This window comes from Pan paniscus, chromosome 2 (genome assembly GCF_029289425.2).
Source record: "Pan paniscus chromosome 2, NHGRI_mPanPan1-v2.0_pri, whole genome shotgun sequence".
Taxonomy (NCBI): domain Eukaryota; kingdom Metazoa; phylum Chordata; class Mammalia; order Primates; family Hominidae; genus Pan; species Pan paniscus.
The window spans coordinates 149,290,385-149,309,037 of record NC_085926.1 but is presented as its reverse complement, the minus strand read 5'-3'; the positions used below and the strand labels follow the sequence as shown (position 1 = coordinate 149,309,037).

The window sequence follows — 18,653 nt, the reverse complement described above, 5'->3', positions numbered from 1 at the left end:
TCGCTTATTTTTAGAGAAGGGCATGTTTCTATATAGAAACAATCAGGCAAGCATCTAAATCTTCAGTGCACAGATGACACCAAAGTTCAACAGATGAAGTATTATTAATATCATTTCCAAAATCAGAAAAGCTACCCATGCTCAAATGTAAATTAAAATAATGAAATACACTTTTCCAGTATGTGACTACACCTCTTCACGTCTGATAAATGTGTGTGTAGTAACTAACCAGTTCCAAAACAATAACAAAAAACTATTAATACCTTAGCCAGGAATGGTGCAATTGGTAACTGTTCATTATCCTCTAGTACGGGCTGGACCTAGTTTGGCACTCTACTAATAATGTGAACACTTAATTTACCTAATGAATATTAATATACAAGTACCTAGTTCTTTGTATATTGTCACCTTATGGAAAAGAGAAACCTGAAGTTCTGTTGGATCACTAGGTACAATTTATAGAACACAATGCTAATTAAGGTAGAACAACATTGCTCTTCAAATCCTCAAAGCACATTTTCAGGTAGTTTAATGCCTCTGACTTGGAAGACAGAGAAATGGATAATGAACTTCTAGCAGGCAGCATGAATGGATCCAGGCTGAAGGACGCAGTGCCTGTGTAGGCCACTGTGGGCTTTTCTTTCAGCTGTGGACATAGATTGAATTGTCAATCCAACTAGCAATCTTGCCAACACCCCTGCATTCCTGATTCCCAGAGGGATGGGGTGAGAGTATACGAATACAGAAATAGCAAAATTATTAGTAAGAGTAGCTCAAGATTTGCATTATATTGTGTATCAGGCACTATGTTAGTTCCATAGGTTAGTTCCACTGGTTGTTCCGTAGGTTGTCCTCATACACTTCATCTCTATTTTACAGAGAAGGAAACCAAAGCTCAGAGTAAGTAACTCACACAATGTCACACAGCTAGTAAGTTGCTAGGAACTGTGCCAAAGTCTGATTTCAAGCCCCGTTATTTTCTTATTCTACCATGATTCCTCATTGATGCTATCTTTGAATATGACAATTTCTATTTATTTATTTATTTTGAGACAGGGTCTTGCTCTGTTGCCCAAGGCAACAGATCACAGCTCACTGCAACCTCAACCTCCCAAGCTCAAGCGATCCTTCACTTTAGCCTCCCGTGCAGCTGGGACTATAGGTGCATGCCACCACGCCTGGCTAATTTTTTAATTTTTATTTTCTTTTGTAGAGACTGAGTCTCACTATGTTACCCAGGCTGGTCTCAAATTCTGGGGCTGAAGCAATCCTCTCATCTTGGCCTCTCAAAGTGCAGATTACAGGCATGAGCCACTGAGTCCAGCCCAAATATGACGACTTCAAAACTGAATTACATCATTATACATTATAACATAAAAGAAGTAACTCTGGGATTGTTAAGTATTTCAATATCTATAATCACCACGAATAAAAGGTTTGAATTTACACTTTTAAAGGGTTTTCTAGAATGTTTTATGCTCCTTAATCAATCCTAAGACTTCAACAATCCTGATCATGCTTTTTTGAAATATCAATTATAATCTATAAGTAGAAGAAGTAATCAAGTTCTAGACCCTATAGGGAGTTGATATATTCTATTTACTTAATTTCCCACCTCCAATAAAGAGCTTTGAAAATCCTGTCAGTACCTACAAAGCAAATGTGGGTACCTGTGCTTGCTGCAGCCCTGGATACTGAGGGAGCTGAGGGGAGGGCCGTGCTTGCGCAGCAAAGAGAGCAGCCTGGTCCCCCGGCTGGCCCTGGAAAACAAAGCCAAAGCAAACTCTTGATCATAACAGCAAGGGCTTGATTTGAGCTTCTGGTTAATAATCCAAATAACCCACATCTAATCTCATTACATGGATAAAGAACTCAAAGATTTTCAAAATGTATTAAATATTATTTCTCATCAATATCCTATGTGTTTAGACTGTTGAACTTATTCCTTCCAAAGAAGACTACAGATTTTCCCAATGATAACAAAGCCATAAATACAAGCCTAAGTTATCAATGGTCTGCTTAGCAGAGAGGCTGTCAGCTGGCTTCCAATACATGCCAGGGTATAAATGTCCCACTAAGTGTGAAATCTGGAACCACAGGGCTGCACTACCCAGTGCCTATACAGGGAAGAGAACGTGTGGTACAGACACACGGAGGCATATAAAATTTTTATGACTTTTTAATGAAGCTTCTTCACAGTGACCTACTAATTGCCTATTTAGCCAGATATTCAAGGAATACATTTAGTACTTTCTATGACTCTAAAAATCAATGAGAATATAGTCGATAAATTTTGTAAGTTAATGGCAAACATAATTCCAACCAACTACAATGCAAAATAAAACCAATTAACATCTGTTCACCAATCTTAATCTAATACATGTTTTGGCCATAAGAAAACAAATATATTCACAAGAGCAATGGTATGTGTGTTTTATGTTTTGGTGGCAGAAGTTACTTCATGGAAGCTTGCAGTAATAATCATAAAAATAACCCTAGTTTCCTACCACTCTGTTTTTTTTTCAGGACTTACTGATTGTAAAGAATGAGATTTATTGTAGGATTATTTTACTACTGTCTTTAACAGAGATTCTCATTTTAAAAAGTGCTAAATTATAGTTACATAAAGCTATTTTAATGTGTTTGAAAAGTAGTGTAGGTATTTCTAGCACGGAGAAAGGGATAAATATGTAGCTTAAGAGGAAGGATATCAACGATTATTAAGAATCGATCATATTTCAGAGGCTGGGCTTCTGGTTCTTACTCTCATTTTCTCACAAGAACCCTATAGGAAAAGAGCATCATTCTCATCTTCTTCAGACAGGAAAAGCCAGGCTCAAAGAGCTTAAGCAACTTAGCAAACTTGCCCAGCAAGACCTGGCAGTGCCATGATCTAAACTCCAGGAAGTCTGACTTGAAAGCCTAGGGCTCTTTCCATTATCATGAGATGCCTCCATGTGTGACATTAAGGATGAAAACACTTATTTGGTGCTTATTCTTTAAGGACATATAGCCTCTTAAAATCATCCTAATGAGAAACCAAAAGGACAATCTCTATTAAGACTTATTAATGAGATACCAAAACCAAATGCATACCTAAGACAGTTAAGCCCTTTCTCTGATCCCCACAAAAAAAATCACGTGGCCATTTACGAAACTTCAGCATCTCTCTAGGTGACTATCTATCTACACATGAATGAAACATAAATTTTTGAGTGTACCTCTGAGGGTATTTATACATACAAGAATCTTACTTTCAGAGTATCATGAAGATACTCTTAGTCTCTAACTCATTAATCTGTTAAAAAACAATTGTATCTCCATTTGCTTGGGTTAGAGAAATACAGCCCAAACTTCCTCTGTGAGAACCCATACCATGACAGTATGACCATCAGGAGCCTAAAACTGTTCTTCCCAAAGAATCCAAATGGCTCTTGATCCTCCAAACACTATGCCAAGGAATAATTAAATCAACCAGATCCTTAAAGACCACTCCTGGACACTAGCATCATACAAGGTCCCTGAGACATACTGTTGTGCTTCTTTGTAGAGACAAATATATGTATACTACCATTTTTACAAAACAGAAAAATCAACTATTTATATATGAGTTAGAATCTAGGGATCTATAGGTAGTTTATAACACTCGTGCCCTCTTTTGGCTTTGTGGGAAGCAGAATGCGATCTGCATGTGACAGCTGCATTCAGATGCATAAAGCAGATGTTTTCTAACTCTCTGCTCTTCTTTTGCTTTTATTGAAGAACTTTATGAAACACATTATGACTTACATGGTGGGGGGAGCTAGAATACTAATAAGGTATATATCTGAGCTATTGGGCAATATTCTTATTTACATATATTAGTTGAGATCATGGGAATTTAAGAAATAGGAACTGGGCAGGTGCGGTGGCTCACGCCTCTAATCTCAGCACTTTGGAAGGCCGAGGCGGGTGAATCACCTGAGTCCAGCAGTTCGAGACCAGCCTGGGCAACATGGTGAAATCTCATCTCTACAAAAAATACAAAAAATTAGCTGGATGTGCTGACACGTGCCTGTAGTCTCAGCTACTTGGAAGGTTGAGGTGAGAGGACTCCTTGAGCCTGGGAGGCAGAGGTTGCAGTGAGCCAAGATCGTGCCACTGCACTCCAGCCTGGGCACCAGAATGAGACCCTATCTCAAAAAAAAAAAAAAAAAAAAAAAAGAAGAAGAAATGGAAACTGAAAACTATTATTCTACATTTTTAAAAATCACAAAACATTCAGAAAATTGTGCCATACTTTTAAAAGGAAAAAGAAATACAAATGGAAATATAGTTTTTGTATATAGTTTTATACCATGTTCAGGTACACACCCTAAAATTTTCCACCTTTATGTCTAAAGGTGAACTATTTATATGTGAGCATATTATGTTTCCTCCTGACCACCAGTTTGTCCCAACATACTACTTAAGTATGGAAAATAATTCAGATATGCAATATTCTCCCTGAGAAAATCACAAACATCCCTATTTGACTAGCACTTCCCAATTTTGCCGTGCATAGCTGTTATCATCATGTGCTCCTAAAAAGAAAACACCCTAATCTCTCCTATCAGAATGAAATGGATTCCTACTTTTCTTTGTTTTTCCAAGAATAATGTCAGGAACACATTATTTCAATTTGTAGAAACAGTTCAATTAGTTGAGAACAGAATGAATAAGTTCTTTAATAACTTGAAATATTTTACAAATGTTAAATAAGAACCACAATGTGGGAATAATCAAGGAAACTAGAGACTGAGAATTAGTAAAAAAAACTTTTAAATGTTGGTAGGCATGGGTTTGGCCACATTAAACCAAGAATAGACGATCTAACATGTCATCCAAACTAGGACAAGACAGGGCGAGAGGGCAAAGTGAGACCATGCCTGGCAAATCAGGACATCTGGTCACCTTAGTTATCTGTTAATTTCTGAAAAATTTTTAAGCTTTATTTTTAATTAGTGCCTAGCACATATAGTAAGTGCTCAGTAAATATCTGTTCAGAATAACTAAGATTTAAATTAGTTTATCTGTTAACCAAGAAATACAGAGGCAAATTAGGATTTATGTTTGAGCATCAATTACTTTACCAAGTGCTTTCTAATTGCCTCACAGTTGTCAGCTCCATCTTTTGAAAACTCAAATTTAATTTAATGTTTAGCATCTATCATTCTAATGATTTCTTCTTCCTGCCAGCATTAGTATCTGAAGAGTAACTTAATTTCTCCCTATTTATTCTGCTCAACCAAAACAACTGAGGCCACTTTAACTTCATATTTTTTAATGCATGGAGAGAACTATATGGGAACATGATTTGTTTGTTTTTGTTTATGTGAAACACAAAGTGAGACAGCATCTCACTTTGTTGCCAAGGCTGTAGTGCAGTGGCAAGATCATACTTCACTGCGGCCTCAAATTCCTGGACTCAAGAGATCCTCCAACCTTGGCCTCCTAAAGTGTTGGGATTACAGGTATGAGCCACTGCATCCAGCCTGCAGGAAGATGGTTTTTGGTGGCATATTTGTGTCTAGCCAGGTGCTATGTGATTTTAAGCATATCAGTAAGAGAGAATAAGATATTTGTTCCCTGCTCAAGCTTCCATGGCTCAGATACCTGACTTGTATGTGCAAAGGGAATGATCTACAGAGAACTGGGACAGTCTAATAATTGTATAAGCCCATCTCTACATTGCTACCTGAAGTAAATTCCTACACATGGTCTCTTTACTTCATTTTCATGCACTCTGCTTTGGGCTTACTTCTATAAACAAAATATAACATTAAATAAATATGTACTTTCTAAAATTTCCATTTTTAAAAAACTTCTAAAGAAGCTGTGCTGTTCAATATTGACCTATCTTCCTAACCTTTATAAGAAGAGTTCTCTTACTGCTGTATTTTTTAATTAGACAGAAGTATGTGAGCTCAAAGAGATGTTGACTCAAAGGCTTTTGGCATAATTTGAAATGAATGCATCCGATAAGTTTTAAATTTTTAATAAATGATCCTCGAACATAATTTTCATTCTTCTGTGTCTTAATCTGATCTGTATTAGCAACTACACCCTCAATCAAATGAGAAAATGTGAAGATCTCCTTTTCATGTAGGACTGGTTATACCTCCAATTAGCAATCAGTAAGGATTATAATCAGAGCATTTTAGAATCAGGAGTTTCCTATCCACTCAATTTACTAGTAATGATTCAAATCCTTATTTAGTAATTTTTCAGTAGTGTTTAAGGGTTACAAGTAGAGAGACAAGTTATATCTATAAAAACCACAGCCAGATTTTGTGACTTGGTTTCTGGAAATACTGATTTGGAAAAAAGTAATAAAAGGCACATAACAAAAACCAGTGGGTAATGTTTTACAAGTCACCTAGCAGAAAGGGTTTTATTTATAACTCCTAGTTTGGAAGTTACTGAGTGCTTTAGGCTAAAACACCACATGGTATGAACCAGAAGTTGTGGTCATCACATCATACTGGGTTATTTCAACTGCAGACAACAGAGAGAGGAAATTCTAAATTATAAGAGGTCTTGTTGGCTAGTTATGCTTGATACTTTTAAAAGTTTTCACCTCAAATACGACTTGGTTGGGAATCAATGAACAGTAACTAACTGCTAGAATAGTCTGATTCATTCTAAAACAAACACATCCCATACAGTAATGAACCTTTATGATATTAGCATGTCCATAAATTATAAGAACTGATTGAGTATAGATTCATTAACTTCCTAAGAAAGCAGAATATTATAGAAAAATAAGAGTGGTTGAATGGATAGCAAAAATACACATTTTCATTACTTTGAATTAATATAGAAATCACGGAACCTTCTTTTGACTTTAAATACTTATACATAAATTAGCTGTCAATAAAAACATTTTTTAAAAAGCCAGTGATTGATGCAAATTGTTTTCTATCTGAATTACATTATCACCTGAATAATAAACAATGCCCTATAGCAAACATAAGCTGTCTCCAAAACATTTTTGAACTTCATAGTTTAACTCAAGTTTTTCAATAAAATCCTCACCTGCCCCCTGAATACCATAAACTGTCAAGAAAAACTGAGTCTTTTCAGAAAAGTTTCCAAGCTTTCCTTTGCTGAAATAACTATTGTAGAAAATGCCTATACAACAAGTATTAAATAACCTAAATATTTTCAAAGTTTGAATATGCAGTTAAGGATATTTTTATCAATGTATAGATAATGTTACCCATTAAAATGGCAGTGAAACAAGTTAACTTACAGTCACATCTGAGATGTGTGCTCTTTTTTATTCTAATGCTTCTTGGGTTTATGTTGTGGGTTGGCTACCTGATACAGAAACCTATAAGTAATTTAACGCAAAACATGCATTCTTAGCTAGCCCAGGCAAAGCAGTAGAGATGAAGTCTTATGACATGCATGCACAAGACCTATGCTCAAAAAAAAATCTTCTCCATACTGGAAAGAAAATAGAGATGATGTGTTCCGTTGAGATTTTGGGAATAGCCAGTGAGTGGGATGTGATGAGAGGGTAAGTTTCATAACCACAGTTTTCATTATCTTGCATTGGCCTATGAATCAGCATGCCATGCATTCCTCTACTAATGATATAAATTACCATAGAGAGAAGCAAGAGCTCAGGAATAGACAGGTTCAAAACTGGGACTGAGATGAAGGTGCACGAACTGGTCTATGTTCCCAAGCCCAGGCCATGAATGTCTATTGGTTTCTATACCATAGATGTATATGATGGAAATCATGAGGCGATCAAAGGGGTGCATTTTCAGAAAAAAACTTCCATTAAATTAAACATGGTCAATGCATTCATGATTCTGTGTTACAGTCTCAAACATAAACCGAGTAACAGTGAAATGAAGACTATAATTATTACCAGCTACAGAAAAACCTGCTTCTCATTTTGACGTTCAAAGGGCAATGCTATAAAAATTTATTTAAAAAAAAAAAGAAAAAAGAAAAGAAAGAAAAAGGAAGGAATGACAGCAGGGGTGTTACCATTATGTTGTCAAAGTCTTCCAGAAGGGAGACAGCAGAGTTACAGAAGTCCTACAGAAAGGGGACAGCAAGAAAACGGCAGACAATACAGATAAGATTTTTTAGCCTAATGACGTGGGTAGCCAAAATACATATGAACTATTTCATTTAAAACAATGTTGCAGGAAGTCAAGACTTAAAAACATAGGCCCTATAAGGGTTTTATTAATTCATATGTCAAACATCCTCACTACAGACTGCAACACTGATAAACAATATGGTGATATTCATATACTAGAATAGCACAACATGGAGGTTAAATGGTGACATAAAAGAAGTAGAGGAGATATCAGACACCAAAACGTGCTGCAACTAAGGGGCTTTGGAACCCCCATGTGACCAACAGGGGGCTAGGGTCCTTCCCGCCCTAGGACCAGTGGGGGAGCTCAGGACATGTGGGTCACATTAAGCAGACAAGACATTAAGTAAACAAGTCAGCAGGCCATATGTTCTTGAAGGATGTAATTAGCCCCATCCCCAGTAAATCCAAGTAAGAAGAGATCATCAGGTTAACCACACATTCAACCAATCACAGTAGACAGCAAATATTTATAGTGCGACCACTGTTTGCACACTAAAAGGTAATTTGATTTAGGAAAAGTCAACTGAATACCTGGGGAAAATTGCTATTTCTCAACTAAATGAGTCCCTTTCTAAATCATTTATATATTCAAATGCCAAAGGATATATTACTGAGATGTTAAAAATTTCCCTGAGCTCACTGAGTTCTGGAGATAGAGATGAAGCAAAGGATTTCACCAATAATAGAAAAAGCATTTTACTATACTGAGGATTAGAAAGTATAGGAGGAATTTCCCAGGCAAATAATACCTATTCTCACCATTTTACATATAGGTACATAATTCATTGCATTTGTACATTGGTCTTTAGATGCAGCTGCCATGCTTGTATTGGTGATTCATTTCCTCACCCCTCCATCCAATCTTCTGCCCTCTCTCATAAAAATCAAGCTGCAAACACTATCTCCGAGCTCATTATATTTGCCTAATCATAATTTTAGCAAATAAAATCAGCACCTTCCTCATCATTCAAATAAACAGAGAAATACCAGATATAAGTAATAAGTGAAGCACCCACCTCCCTGAACATGCTTTCTACCCAAAAACCAAAATGATAGGGTTTAGGACATATTTACCAGGACAGTGGTTTTCTTCTCCTAAGTTCATTTTTGTCATTGAAATGTATATTAATTACACCCTCTGAATAAACACATTAGTTATCAATACTCAAAATATGTTTCAACAAGACTATTTTGCCTACCTTTAACAAATGAGACTATAATTTGAAATATGCTCTATTTATATGATCAGGAAATTTACAAAAGGGAAAACCTGAATAGCTAGCAAAGTTATAAAAAATGGTTAAACTCAGGTAATCAGGACAATGCAAATTAAGATGTCATAATATAATACCATTTCACCTGCTCTGATTGAGAAAAATAAGGTCCGATAACACCAAGCATTGGTGGGAATATGGAGAAAGAAAAATGCTCATATACTATTCTAAGAGGAATCACCACCACTTTCAAAATCAATCAGCATTTCCATGTTCAGGTACACACCCTAAAACTTTCCACATGTATAGAAGAAATGTAAAAGAATGTTTACTGTAACAGTTAACAGTTAAAAAAAAAAAAAACTGAATAAATTAAATGACCATCAACAGAATGAATAAATGACATATTAATATCCGTAATGAAATAACATCCAACAGGATAAATGAATGAATATAACTACATAAAACAAAGTAGAAATAATTAAAATATTAGCTACAAAAAAGCCGCAAAACAATACAACACGTGTGAGAACATTTATGTAACATTTCAAATCTACAAAGTAATACTGTACAATGTTTATGTTGATGGATGCAAACGTATAGATTAGAAGTATAAAAACATGCATAAGAAAGTAAAACGCTAAATCATGATGGGGATTCCCACTTTAGAAGAAGGGAGGGAAATGATGATACAAGGAGACTCATCCACATCTGTAATTTTTTTAAAAAAAAAATCTACAGCATTATGGAAGAATATTATTTAATAAAGCTAGTAAGTGCATTAGTGATTATTACATTATTTTCTATTCTCATCTCTATGTTTGAAATACGTATACCATTAAAGAGTGAGTGGGAGGGATAGAGAAAATAAACATATTCCAAGGTGATACCATTTCCTTAGGGTGGGAGATCAATTACCGAACAAAGGGTAATTACTCAATTTAAATGGTAATCCAAGAGCATGTTCCCATGAAGTCACAGATTCATTTTTGCCAAGGAGCTAACAGCTCTGGGAGGTTCTGACTCAGTCATCCTTCATTCTTTAAATTACCTATTTCCTTGATTTGGATACACAACTGATGGGATCTGCTCCATGGTGGATAACCCAACCTCTTTACAAGTCGCTACATGTACTGGTCGCTACATATACTAGCTATAACTGGGCACACATTCCTGTCCTCTGAAAGGAATCTTCCTCTTTTCTGTCCTGAAAAATCCTTATGTTAATGATCTGTATGGAGCCTATAACCAAGTGCATTTTTTAACCAATTTGTCTGAATCAATTCAAGCTAAACATATCTTCTGTCTATCCTTCTTTGGACTCTTGAAAATATGCTGTCTGGAATTATTACAAAGAAAAATAAAATAATTTAGTATACTGAAAGGAAAAATCAGGATAAAGCAACACCATAAATCAAGGCATAAAGTTCTTTTCCTGGGTCAAAACTTTAGATTGCTTCTGCAAGCCCCTTCCCTAGATGTCGATATTGTGAGGGGTATGAAAGTTCCTTAAGGCCTGGTGCGGTGGCTCATGCCTATAATCCCAGCACTATAGGAGGTCAAGACAGGTGGATCACCTGAGGTCAGGAGTTCGAGACCAGCCTGGCCAACATGGTAAAACACTGTCTCTATTACAAATACAAAAATCAGCCAGGCGGGGTGGTGCATGCCTGTAGTCCCAGCTACTCAGGAGGCTGAGGCAGGAGAATCGCTTGAACCCAGGAAGCAGAGGTTGCAGTGAGCGGAGATTAGGCCACTGCACTCCAGCCTGGGCGACAGAGGGAGACCCTGTCTCAAGAAAAAAAAAGAAAGTTCCTTAAGATTCCTTCTGCAAGCTCCTTCCCTAGATGATCGATATAGTGAGGGGGATGGTGAGGTGAGATGAAAAAAAGTTCCTGTTGTCAAAAGAAAAATACCGAGTATAAGAAAGGAATGAGCGGAAAATAAAGCAGCATTTTGCATTATAACCAATATTCTATAGTCTGTGATAGTTCTAACAGAATATGTGAAAAATAAAATACAGTGATACTTTTAACACTGAGATTGGAATAAGTCTCTCAAGTATCACAGTATTTAAAGAACAAAAACACACCACTCTAAGAAGCTAAAATGACAATTAGGATGACAAAACAACATTCCTTTTTATGAGTTTGTTCTATTGGTAACCACTAAGCAAATGAGGATTAAACTAATCCTATTAATGGCAATTTATGTAATTATACAAGTAAACCATTTGATATGCTTTTATTTTAAAGCTTAACATATTTAAGAAAATAATATTGTTATGGGAAATGAATTTCTTTTGAAATAACAAACCATAAAAATACTAATAAGCAGCAACGATAAGTATGACAGCTAACACTTTTTGAGCACTTACTATGAGCCATCCACTGTTCTAAGGGCTGTTTTACACATACTTAATCACTAACTTCACAACTACCCTATAAAGTAAGTACAGTATAGTATTAGCTCCAGTTTATAGATGGGACTCTGAGGCACAGAAAGATAGTGTAACCATTGTACTGAGTCCCATCTAAATACAGGATATTGAGTAAGAAATAGAAATAGTTCTTTTTTTTCAGTAGTCGCCACTTCTCTGCGGTTTCACTTCCCACAGTTTCAGTTACCTGCAGAAAACCGCAGTCCGAAAACAGGTGAGTACAGCACAGTAAGGGATTTTGAAAAAGACGACATTTACATGTTTGTTACAGTATAATTGTTCTATTTTACTATTAGTAAGATATTGTTAGTATCTTACTGAGCCTAATTTATAAATTAAACTTTATCATATAGGTACCTATACATAGGAAAAAACATGGTCCATATCAGGTTTGGTCCTCTGTGGTTTCAGCAATCACTGAAGGTCTTACAACATATTCCCTGTGGATAAGCAGGGTGATAGGACTACTGTATTTTCCTAGATGAAGACTGCAACCAAGAAGAATGAAAACAGGTTTCTTGCCAAAACATCTTTCTGCATGTCCATATGCACTAAAGCTATAGGGAAATATACTCAATTATAACAATTATTACATCAAATAATCTCATTAAAATACTTAACAATATCCATGCTATTCAGCACTTGTTGTCTAGGTACTGTGTTAAACACTGTCTTAACACATTCCTGAGGAAATATAAGACAATCCATGACAGAATATTCCATGACTGACTGAAGCTCATGTACAATCTCTGCAGTGGAACTAGAGGGTTATTTTATGGAATTCTAGTTTTCATTGTGTATCACTGAAGGCTGGATGGTTTCTGCATATGCCAACTTCCCCCACTAGACAGAAAGAGGATAAGGGGACTCTGTGAGGTCTTAGATATATCCTGAGTTCAGGAATTTATGTTTACCTTTCCCATTTAGGTTTCCAAAACAACCGTAGCAGACGTCACTAGAAGGGTCAGTTTCTGGAAGCACTGGGAGGGAAAGCTATGAGAAGGGTGTGTGGATAAAAATCAGAATGCTGAGGATTAAGGCTACTAAGAAACTTTAGGCTCCTGGAAGCAACTGTTCAAATCTTGCATTATTCATTTGATACACAGCTCACAGATTGTACCGTGTGCTTAGCAGATGAAAGGATAATACAAAATAGTATACAGCCCAGTGTCTGACCTCATAAGAAAAGGGGGTAACCAGTGGGTTACTAGAAAACTGTCGTAGGAAGCAGTCACATCCAAAACCTGGAGAAACTCATCAGCCTGTAAAAGCATCTGCTGAATTCCAAAATCAGTTTTGAAGGTTAATATAAATGGAAATTCTCTAATATGTTTGTTATATTTAAGAAAATGGACCTCTGGAATAAAAACATATCTACTTACTTTTCTCTACAAGAAGCCAAAAAATGAAAAAGTAACTATATTATTAGTCCTTATGTAGCTAGAGAAATTCATATCATATGTGGGTGAGTAACCTGAGCAAATCTTCCTGCCATAGCATGAAATGGTCAGTACTTACTAGAAAAGCAAATTGTGCCCAGCAACAGATATTAAAACAATTGATCAATATTGCTTACATTCCATATAATTCTGTCTTTAGATTTTGAAGGATTATCACAAGAATTTTTTTCTGCCATAACACCATATTTAGCTAAATTCCAGTTATATTAACAGCTTATACATGATCTATTGAGAGGAAAGGCACTAACATTTCCTCAGAACCTCCTAAGTACAGGTACCATGACGGATGCTACATGCAAATCTCATTAGCTCAATGTACTACAGGATCACTGTACATTGTGACTGCATAATGCATGCATTTCTCTTCCTTTAAGAATACTATTTTCCTCAATTATCTAACACTTGAAAAATGATGAGAGAAAAAGACATATCCTACTTGTGAAAGCCCTTCAGAGACTCCATAGTTAAGTTTCAACTGTTAAAAACAATATGAAGTGAGTTTGAGATGAAGAGGTGAATATTGTACAATCACTGTTATGAAGTGGAGCTTTTACTATTTGAAGATGGCATTTCTGGTCTTAAAAGTTTAAAAAGAGAAGAATAAAGAAAAAAAATCCAACATTGTAATGGAGTTAGCACAAAAGAATCAGAAAAAGAATGAAATAACAATTAATTCCCATTGGTATAAGCAGTACAACTGTTGGTGGTACAAAAGGATACAGCCAGGTATTTTTGGTAGGAGAAAGAAAAGTAATGGTGTCATCAAGGTACACTTCCCCAAATATGCAAGGATATCTTTGATTACATGTAGATTATTCAATTAAATGCTTTAAAAAAATTTCTAGCTGAAATCGTTTGTCATGGCTTATATCAGGAAGTGAACCTTTTAAAAACAGGTATATTTACCCATAATGGCCCAGTGGGCTTTCCCCCAGTGCTAGGAACAACTTAACAAGTATTTCAAAGTTAATTTGGCAGTAACAGTTTGAAAGTGGGCTATAAATAAGAAAAACTATGCCTTGTGATAAAAAGGTAGATATGAAAAAATGAATTAAAGTGGCAAGTTTTACTTTACTTTATTTATTATTTTATTTATTTTTCTTGAGATGGAGTCTCACTCTGTTGACCAGGCTGGAGTGCAGTGGTGTGATCTCGGCTCACTGCAAACTCCACCTCCCAGGTTCAAGTAATTCTCCTGCCTCAGCCTCCCAAGTAGCTGGGACTACAATGTGGCATGCTCCACCATGCCTAATTTTTGTATTTAGTAGAGACAGAGTTTCACCATGTTGGCCAGGTTGATCTTGAACTCCTGACCTCAAGTGATCCACCTGCCTCAGCCTCCAAAAGTGATGGGATTAGAGGTGTAAACCACCACGCCTGGCCCTAGGCGTTATTACTTTGAAAGAGGGCTAAATTCATTCTAGTGGGATGGTTTTTCAACTTCTAGTGAAATTTTTTAACTCAAAAATGATTTGAAGCAATAGTATAACTCTATTTTTGCTGATTCCCAAAAAGAGCTAAAAATCCCAATGAGGTTTTAAATGGCTCTAAACATGTTGCTTATTTAGGCAAATTAAATAATTTTTTTTCATATTTTAATCAAATGTTCATCATTTATGTGCAAGCAGCAGCTTAGACTCATCCTTTCTGACACTCAGGGAGCTAAAGCAATTGTTAGAGGTCAGGGAGAGACAAGCACGTGGTGATGACTGTTGCTTGCGTCATCATACAGTTCAATTGGTTTCTTCTCTCTTGTCCTTATAATGACTAACCTTGCCATCACCATCCACCAAAATCATCACTAAGTGGCCCAAATGCAGGAAGTGCCGTAAATTACACAACGGGGATATGCCTAGAAAGTTATCCAAAAGACAAAGAATATTTTTTAAAGCATTTGAATTTCTTGCTATGTTGAAAGTATTATGGTTATTCTTAGAGCAGGATGTACCTGTAGATTCGCTATTTCCATGTGAGGATCACGAAGGTACCTAACTCATAGAGTTACCCTGGTATCTTAAGATAGCTAATACATCTAAAGTGCTTAGAAATGTTTTGGCATATAGTAAGTGCTCTATTAGTGTTAGCTATTATTATCAAAATAGTGCATGACCATTTTAGAAAAGCTAGAAAATACAAGTATACAGAAACTAGAAAAAGAAATCCCCATTCTCACCTCACACTTTATTTTAATGTACAGACGCATAGGTGTTTCATGAGTTTATACTAAGTGCTGATGTTTTCTTAAACATGGATCACTGTCTTCTATGAAGAACATTGGGTTATAGGCCACAAAAATAGAAATATAAATCAAGAATTAAATTGAATGTATCCAGATCCTGACTGTTGTTTATAATTTATCTGCTCTAGACCTTATTAAATATACACTAGAAACAAAAATTAAAGGCAAGGCACTATCAGAGAAAACCTAGGAAACATCAGGGCTTCAGAGACATAACCTCACAGTAATAAGTCTAAAAATAATACATGAACACAAGAGCTGAAAGTAGTACAGAATATGGTGGTAATTATAATAGAAAAATGAGTGCTCAGAGAAGGTCACCTCAAGGATAAAAGGCCTGCTTCTTCTAACTGACCGAAAGTCATCAGCCCTTCTTTTTGTTTTAAGGTATACTTTTAATAAACCTAAGTCATATCAAATTCTTATTTGAGCAATGATAACAGTAAAATACAATGGAGGAAAACTATTTACAAGCCTGTAGCAGAGAGATAGACCTGCACTCACGTAAGTATACAGGGATATGCATACAGAAAGAATATGCTACATATCCGAAACTTATCCCAAGCTAGCAGAGGTAATAAAATGCAAAGGACTCCATTGCTGGGGTCTGGACAAACCTGTTGGAAAGGCCGAGTCTGGGCTTGCCTGAGAAGTCGCTGTTGCTGCTGCTGCTGCAGAAGCTTCATCTGTATCAACTGCTGCTGCGATGTGATTGCATGAAGAGAAGGCGGCTGCATCATGGCGCCCGAGCGCCGTTGTAGCATGTTTGACAGAGCTTGTTTGGTGTTGGTTGGGACAAAGGAGCCTGCAGGGTCCAATCTGGAGCCACCTACAAAAGCAACCAAAAGGAAACACTTTCTAACTACGTTAATGCAACAGGTCTTTTTATGTATCAAAACACAGAAATTTCACCTTCTAAGTCTCACTTTATGAACAAAGTAGAAAAAAATGCACTGTCCCACCTGCCACAAATACTATAGACCTGTTGAGTTGCATAATTTACAAAAGATGGGGGGAGTGATGTAGAAGTGAATTATACTACTTTGATATAATTTCATGGAGGTCTTCAGTTCATAAATTGAAATGCGTAAAACATACAGTTGTTGGCATAATTTCATAATTACATGGGTTTTAAATTAGGCAAGGCCCTCAGGAACATATTACTTGTATAAAACATACTGCCTTTGTGATGTATTTTGCCAAGTTCTTAAGCCATTCATATAAATCCTTTTGTACTTTTCATCAAATCTGAAGCTCATGTCATTAAAGTCTTTTCACCATGGCAAAATGAAAATGCCTGTTTTATAGCAGAGGCATGAAAATACTCTAAAATCTTGAAATGCTTGCAAACTTCCAAGTACTATGATTGTAATGACAAAACATCTTTTTTGAAGGCTAAAAATCAAATAAACAAGCAACTATTATACCGATGCTTAAGAAACCACAGGAAATCCTTTACATATTTGTATATTATAATTTGTCACGCGCCTTTAAAAGTTAGGGAAAAAAAAGTCGACATTTGCTGGCTTCACAATAAATGTCAATTCTTCATTCACCAAAAATAGTCCTTGATACATGTAAATGAAAAAAACCTCTACATAAGCACCTCACAAAAGTTGTTTTATCTTTTCTATAAAGCAAGGTGTATGATGAAAACAAACATTTTAAAGCTGTTTTTTTGGAAAAACCCACATTCTTTTAAAGACTCAGTGCCACAATCAGCAATACAATTTATGAAGTTGTGAAAGGAAACGAAAAATCTTGGGACGCCAAACTCACTATGACAAAGGTAAAAGTCAATGTTGGGAACTGAGTCATGCAAAACTATCCCCTGGTTTGTTTCCTAAATAGATAGATGCAAAGATAGAAGGCTATATACCTCCCTAGGAGGTCTCCCTCATAATTTGCTCACAAGGAAATTCCTTGTGGGTTCCAAAAGATTTACCCTAAAATTAACAGCTTATCTTTATGGTGGGAGGGGGGGTTGTGGGGGAGCAGGACAGAACTAGAAGTCATCCCTCCACTTATCAGAGACAAATATATACCTGACTTCTTCCTCTACTCTATGTTTACTTAATCTTATGTAAAAATGCAGATTCAACACCGTAATTGACTAAACCTTTAACCTGCTTCTTTCATATGTAAAATGTAGATTCAGGGAATGCTGATCAAAGCCTCTAAAGAATGAAACTGCTTACTCCTTTTATCTACTTCCCCTTCTTTTTCTTTCTTCTTTCCCCTACTGCCTACTCTTTCCCCTTTAAATACGGAAGCCCCCAAATCCTCTTTGGAAAAAGCAGAGATGTTCCTTGATTCTGTGTTCCTTTCTCCCAGGCATGTCCTCAACCTTGGCACAAGAAACCTCTAAAATGAGTGAGATTTGCCTCAGTCATCTTCTTCTATTTACAAAGTCATTCAGCAGCATTTGAAGAGCATTTGGAAAAAAACAGAAGATCAATCTAAGTAACACATGGCTGGGTAACTTCTGTTGAAGCAACAATCAGAACATATATTACGTGTTAAGAATTATGTATATTGATATGTAAAAAGAGACTCATTTACAGAAAAGGGAAATTCTTTTTAAAGATTAAACTATAATCTAATTTTTAAAAATTTTCCTAACTCTATGATCTTGTACCTCTGAGAAACTACTGGAATAAAATATTACAAATATGGCTGAAGCCCTTTGTACACCTAATTACTTTCCTCACTTACTCCTACCAAATGCTACTCTGAATCTGGAGTTTACTATCCTATGCATTTCCTTACAACTTTATCATACTGATGTGTATATATGAGAAAGATTAGGAAAGATACATATGTTTTTGTATGTGAGTGATGGTGGGAGATTGTTTTGCATTTAAACCCTATATGAATGGAATCATGCTGTACATATTGTCTTGTAACTTTAGATTGTGCTTGTTTAAATGAAAATAAATTCGCTCATATAAATCCTCAAAAATAATTTTTTTCAAAATTTATTTATTTATTTTTACTTTTTTTTTTTTTGAGATGGAATCTCGCTCTGTCACCCAGGGTGGAGTGCAATGACGCAATCTCAGCTCAAGCAACCTTTGCCTCCTAGGTTCAAGTTATTCTCCTGCTTTGGCCTCCCAAGCAGCTGGGATTTCAGGCACCACCATGCCTGGCTAAT

General features: G+C 36.0%; 1 protein-coding gene across 8 annotated transcripts in view; it reads right to left on the bottom strand.

The window, feature by feature from the left end:
- The window catches only part of MED12L (mediator complex subunit 12L), a 349,139-nt gene that overhangs the window by 25,616 nt on the left and 304,870 nt on the right, over positions 1-18,653 (bottom strand). For 3 of the 8 annotated variants that reach the window (XM_063602974.1, XM_034957599.3, XM_034957604.3), the window contains 3 exons: positions 16,117-16,328; positions 8,026-8,076; positions 1,671-1,760 (listed from right to left, as the gene is read on the bottom strand). In XM_063602974.1, the coding sequence (XP_063459044.1) occupies positions 1,671-1,760; positions 8,026-8,076; positions 16,117-16,328 (353 nt within the window). The remainder of the gene's footprint in view (positions 1-1,670; positions 1,761-8,025; positions 8,077-16,116; positions 16,329-18,653) is intronic. The other 5 variants (XM_055110603.2, XM_063602975.1, XM_063602976.1 and 2 more) reach the window with 2 other exon arrangements.